This window comes from Nuphar pumila, chromosome 14 (genome assembly GCF_984573655.1).
Source record: "Nuphar pumila chromosome 14, dmNupPumi1.hap1.1, whole genome shotgun sequence".
In the NCBI taxonomy this organism is placed as follows: Eukaryota; Viridiplantae; Streptophyta; class Magnoliopsida; order Nymphaeales; family Nymphaeaceae; genus Nuphar; species Nuphar pumila.
The window spans coordinates 84,311,107-84,317,622 of record NC_143262.1 but is presented as its reverse complement, the minus strand read 5'-3'; the positions used below and the strand labels follow the sequence as shown (position 1 = coordinate 84,317,622).

Sequence of the window (6,516 nt, the reverse complement as noted above, 5' to 3'; positions counted from 1 at the left end):
ATGTATTATGAAATATTGCTGAAAAACATGATATGTTAGTTCATTATTTAAATTATAAAATAAAGTGATATTTACAAAATATTATGATATATTTGATAAAATGTAAATATCACAAGTTAATCGCAATATTTGTATTCTAAAGATGAAAGTTTTAAAAAATTGCTTGAGTGATTTAAGATACATTGAATAGTGTCATCTTTGGTAAAATTTTCCTCTTGTTATAATTCTATTATATATTAAATGTTAATATTTATCATTTAATTCATTAACTCTCTCTCTCTCTCTCCATTGAATTCTATTTAAGTTATTTTCACAAGAAGCATGACCAATAATAAAAAACATTTTTCTCGAAAAGTGAACTTTGAAAAAGAGAAAGCTTTAAATGTTTTTAATTAATAATTTGAATTTTTAAACAAAACCAATTTATCCTATATGGCAGTGAAAAACTGAAATCAGTTAATGATAAACTCGGTCCAGTTTGGTCTTAACCGAGTTATATTGTTTTTCTGACTCGATTGAGGCCCAAAACAAGTCACGAGTTGGCTGGCTGAGTTTGCCCACTATGCCCCCCACGATGAAACAAATAATTAAAAGTGAGACGAGTAAAAAGAAGCATGCATATGAATGGACGGGAGGGGCCCAAACCACCTGTTCCCATCTGTATTACCACCCTCCACACAAAACTAACAAACTCTCTCTCTCTCTCTCTCTCTCTCTCTCTCCAACACCCATTTATAAACAGTCTCTCTCTCTCTCAATTCCCCCACCTGCTCGTCCCTTGCCACAGCAGGGAGGGGGGTCAGCCTCGGGGTTTTACGCCGTCCGGCTTGGTGACCATAGCTCGGCAGGACTTTCCAGGCCGACAGGTCTCCCAAGCCGGCGTCGGTTTCCCCGTGTAATAAATCAAAAAAAAAATCATCAAGCTGCCCAATCTTTTATCTCTCTCTCTCTCTCTGTCGTATTAATAGAAATGAATGAGGAAAATGTTACATTGGCAGGAAACGTTACATCGGGAACATGTGAGTTGCCCATGAATGTCTTAAGTAAAGGGATATGGGCAGGGGACCAGCCCCTCGACTTCGCCTTCCCTCTCTTCGTGATCCAGCTAACCATTTTCCTCGTCTTGAGCCGGTTCCTCACTTTCCTCTTTAGGCCGTTGAAGCAGCCGCGCATCATCGCTGAGATTCTTGTAAGCAATCAACCTGGATGACATCCTTTTTTCGTTTCTTTTTCATTTTTATTTTGCTTATTGCTCTTTAATATATATATATATATATATATATATATATATATATATATATATATATATATATATATATATATATATATATATATATATCGGGGTTGCCCAAGTGACGGAAGTCTTGAGGAGAAGGTGCTGATCCTTCATTTCAAGTTTGAATCCCACCGGTTGTGTGCCTTTAACTGGTGGATTTGGCAAGAGCTTGATTGGCAGTGACTCCACCTGAGGTTTACTTTGGAGGGAGGCCGGCTCATTAAGTGACCCTGTTCAGTGGGAGGGTTCCTGGTCATCCAAAATACTGTTATGTAGAATTTGCAACAAAATCGCCATGATGCGAAGATCCAATAAGGGCTCGGCTACCTGTGTAGGAGGGTTGGCTTAAAGCATTCAAGTTGAAAGATGTCGCGAGTTTCACAAATCCTCACCTCATGAGCACCCCCTATGTCAAGTGTAATATGGGTATAAAAGCTTGATCTATTGGGGCTACATGGATCCGGTGCAACCAGATTAAGAAAAAAAAAAAGGTCTGGCATCGGGTTTGAATCTTTACAGCGGTTCGCCGTCGTCGAACCATGGTCTGGCATATCTATAGGGCTGATCAAAATGCTCCAACCAATCCCTTCTTCATTTGTCTTCTTTTATATACTTTGACTTCTTAGCGTTATTTTGGTGATGGTGGTGATTGATACTTGATATCATTGTGTTGTCTAGTCGGGCATAATCATGGGTCCTGCAATATTCGGCAAGCTGGCTCCTACAGTTGCTCATCATCTTTTGCCGACCGGTGGCAGAAATGTCATCGAGACATTTGCCAACCTTGGCCTTATATACTGGCTCTTCTTGGTGGGTGTACAACTTGACTTGGCCGCTCTGATGAACAAGGTGGGCAAGAAAGCAATAATGATCTCGGTGGCCGGAATCGTTCCTTCTTGTGTTGCATCATTTGTAGTATACACAGCGCTCAAGAATTACACATCCACACCCATCCCCGACGGTCCACTTATCATTTTTCTCGGGGGTATCATTCTTTCTGTGAGCTCGTTCCCTGTGATGGCGCGAATGATCACAGAGCTCAAGCTTCTCAGTACCGAGGCTGGGAACCTGGCTCTGTCTTCCAGTATTATTGTCGATGCCGTTATGTGGGCAATGCTCGTCCTCATTGGTTCCTTAGCTTCGGAGTCATCAAACAAAATGTCTCCTGTTTGGGCAATTGTGTGTGGTATTCTCCACTCTCTTCCAGTTTTCTTCTTTTTCTGTTGTTTTTATCAACTTCATCAGTGTTCAAAAATCTTAAGAAGCGTTTGATTGCTTAGAGAAAGGCAAACGGAACAGCATAGTGCACCAACTTGTAACAGTTAAGCTAGCTTTGATTTGGAACAGGTACAAGCTTTGTGGTTTTCCTGCTTTTGGTGGCGCGGCCCATGGTCTCGTGGATGGTAAGCAGGACGCCGGAAGGGGAGACGGTGAACGAGGTGTACATCTGCTTGATACTCTCCGGGGTGATGGTCTTTGCGTTCGTCGCGGACTCCATTGGGCTCCGTGCATCCTTCGGTGCCTTCGCCTTCGGTGTGGTGATCCCCAATGGGTCCCTCGCCGATGCGGTGACGGAGAAGCTGGATGACATCTCTAGCGGCATCCTCCTCCCGCTCTTCTTTGTCGACACGGGGCTCAGGACCAACATCACCGCCGTCGGCCGCGAATCCTGGCCGCTGCTGCTCACCATAGCTGTGTCCGCCACCGTGAAGGTGCTCGCCACATGGCTCGTCGCCCTCGCCTACGAGCTGTCTCCTCGAGATGGGGCCCTCCTCGGGCTGCTCATGAACACAAAGGGAGTCTTGGACCTCGTCATGTTGAATCGGCTCCTTGAGAAGCAGGTTGAATATGATCTCTTCTTTACTTGCTCTTTCACATGGACACGGATACGATGCAGGACACGTTTTCTGTGTGATTTCCTCGCCGGGGTAAAAGGCTGCGCGATTTCTTCTCCCCTACCTTTTGACAAGATAGATAAACTCCTCAAAAAGCATAAATCTAGTAGGAAAATGAAAAAAAAGAGCACTTTTGGATGTCGTTGATCTCAAGATGAACGGCATCCTGTACAAAGTAGGTGTCCATCACTTAGACTGGACGGCGTCTTATGATGCATGATGCAAGTTGTTTTGACCGAATCTGACCCTATAGATGGATTCAGCGTGGTTGATTTAATGAGAATCGACTCTTGGATAGTATTTTTTGATGAAAATTTACATTTTAAATCATAGTTTGTTTGTTTTTTTGTCTCACAAGCAAGTTGGATTTCAACGATTTAAGTGTCAATCTTCACTAAATGGATGGTGTAGATCACATCTATGAAGTGAAGTGAAAACAACTTGCATCATTAAAACCAGAGGGGTACGAAGATAAGGATGACATGAGAGGGGATCCACAGAGAGGCTAAGTGCCATGGCTATTTGACACAGCTAATCACATTACAGTATTCCATGTGGGGCCTGCACTCTGTAGCTATGGACCCATGCAATGCTGTCCCTAATGTCAAATAGCCATGGCACTTAGCCGCTTCTTTGATCTCAACTCCGGATGATAAGGGGGTGAGTGGAACCGATTTGGAGAAAAACTTCCCTGAATTGCAAAAGGGTAAAGAGTTTTTTTGCCATTTTTTAATGCATTCATGGGGCCCACTATCTTTTGGTGTTTTTTTTTTTATCCTCAGTGACTTTTTTTTTTGTTGTTGAAATTCAAAATCACCCTGAGAGGACGAAACCTGCTCTTCCCTGCATCTAGCTGCTGGTAGACAAGCCGAGCTTGAAGTGTTTTGTCTCATTCTTGTGGCGAGCCAAGCCGAGTTCAAGATTATAATGAGACCAAGTTAAATGAGCAATGTTTGAGCTGGCTTGTCTAGGGGAAAAAAACATTGTTTTAGAGTTGGAATGCATAGGATTATGTGAAAATATATCTAAAATATATTTCTTACTAGCTAAGTAGCTTTTTAACCACTTCTGTCGAGCAAGTTCATCGAGTAATTAATGGTGGTGGTGGTGATGGAGGCCATTTTTATAAGTGCAGGCACTGAGCATGGGATCCTACACAATCATGGTGTACACATCACTTTTGATGACAGCCGCGGTCAGTCCCGGGGCGTACTTCCTTTACCAACGAACCACGTCGTTCATCCCATACAAGCACCGAACAATTCAGCGACAAAAGACCGATTCCGAGCTCCGAATTCTAGCCTGTGTGTACAATCTCCGTTGTGTTCCAACACTCATCAACCTCCTAGAGGCCTCATGTTCTACCAAGAAGTCCCCTGTATACATATATGCACTTAGGCTAGTCCAACTAACCGGCCGTGCGTCCATGCTCATAGTCCACAATGCGAATCAGCCTCGCAGACAGGAGCGACTGCAGGATGACAACGACCGCATAATCGCCGCGTTTGAGAAGTACCACGAGGCCAGCAGCATCCCGGTGCAGGCCCTCACCTCCATCTCCCCATACTCAACCATGCATGAAGACATATGCAGCATAGCAGAAGAGAAGCGCATCGCGCTCATAATACTTCCGTTTCACAAGCAACTGGCATCGGTTGGGGGCGCCGAAGCTTCTAACGCTTCGATACGCAATGTGAACCACAATGTCTTGACGACTGCACCATGCTCTGTGGGCATATTGATTGACAGGGGGCTCACTGGCACCACTGGCCTCTCTTCTATGCACATAAACCACCAAGTTGCTGTGCCTTTCTTTGGTGGACCAGATGATAGGGAGGCTCTAGCTTATGCATCTACGTTTGTAGAACATCAAGGCATTAGCCTCACCATACTAAGGTTAATTGCTGGGTGTAGCTCCAAAGCAACCACAAAAGCACAAGAACTTAGCCAGCAGAATCAACAATTCCATGATGAGGGTGAGGATGAACTAGATGAGGAGTTCCTCAGCCAATTTCGATTGAAGACTGTGGGTGATAACTCCATAATGTACAGTGATGCTGTTATCTACAATGGTGAGGAGATGGTGGCTGCCATTAAGGCCCTGGAGTCCAACCATGATCTTTTCATAGTGGGAAGAAACCAAAAACTGTGGGAGTCCCCCATTGCGTCGGGGCTGACGGAGTGGAGCGAGTGCCCAGAGCTAGGACCCGTCGGTGACATGTTGGCATCGTCAGATTTCTCGACGGCGTCGGTGTTGGTAATCCAACAGCATACAGGAGGTTCAGTGGATGCAGGACTGCACTTCTCAAGATAAGTCAAGTCATGCAGTATGTAGGGGAGCGCTAACAAATAGCATATTGAGCAGAGCCTACACGCATGTGAGTGAGAAGGACTAGGCTTGTTGCAGCTTCAGGTCTTTTTTTTTTATCAAGTGCAGGTCAATTGGACCAACACCCCTCAAGGAAAGGCAGAAGAGTTCAGCAAATTTTAAACAAGCTTGTTGCTTCTTTTTCAAAATCCAGATATATTCAATGTGAGTCAAGTCATCGATTAAACATTTTCTGAATATGTATGGATGAAAATTGGAACTAGGCTAATGTCAAATTACAAGATGAATTTTCTCAGAGGCGAATACCTTCCAAAGTGCTGTTTGGATATATTTTTGTTTATCGTTTGCATATAATATGCTCATGTGGCCAAAAAAACCGGTTTCATCACTACTGTCGTCGCCACTCAACCGCTTCTGAAAATAGCTTAAATGATAGGAAGGAGAAAGGGAAAGAATTAATATATATATATATATATATATCACATCTGTATGGTCAGAATTTAAAAATAAAATAAAATAGCCCAAAATACCTATTTATCATGCGGTTTAGCACCGACCCATTTCTCTCTCTCTCTCTCTCTCTCTCTCTCTCTCTCTCTCTCTCTATATATATATATATATATATATATATATATATATATATATATATATATATAGAGAGAGAGAGAGAGAGAGAGAGAGAGAGAGAGAGAACCGTCCCTCAATGTCCTTGTGGTTTCACTTATTACAGAATCTGCCACTTCACATAATTATAAAATGAAAATTGTTTATAACTTATCAAATAAAAATAAAAGTGATAATATTAATACAAATATAATAACAAAATAAAATAAAAATACAAAACAATGAACGATACCTTCTATAAAATAATATAAGTTCAATAATAAACTAAAAATTAACCATTTTTTGAATCATTTAAAACCATCTATAAGTTCTGAGGTTGATTTTATTACTTTAACTGATATATATATATATAGGAAATTTATTTCCTCCTAAACGTCCATAAAGTGTGAACA

The 6,516-nt window shown here is 42.2% G+C and overlaps 1 protein-coding gene across 1 annotated transcript; it reads left to right on the top strand.

Annotated features, from left to right (window-relative positions):
• The first annotated feature begins 970 nt into the window (after window positions 1–970).
• LOC149817183 (cation/H(+) antiporter 15-like) lies at window positions 971–5,485 on the top strand. The gene is made up of 4 exons (XM_089987041.1): window positions 971–1,189; window positions 1,955–2,462; window positions 2,624–3,204; window positions 4,307–5,485. The coding sequence occupies exons 1-4, from the start codon at window positions 971–973 to the stop codon at window positions 5,483–5,485; spliced, it is 2,487 nt and encodes an 828-aa protein (XP_089843167.1).
• Window positions 5,486–6,516: the final 1,031 nt, after the last annotated feature.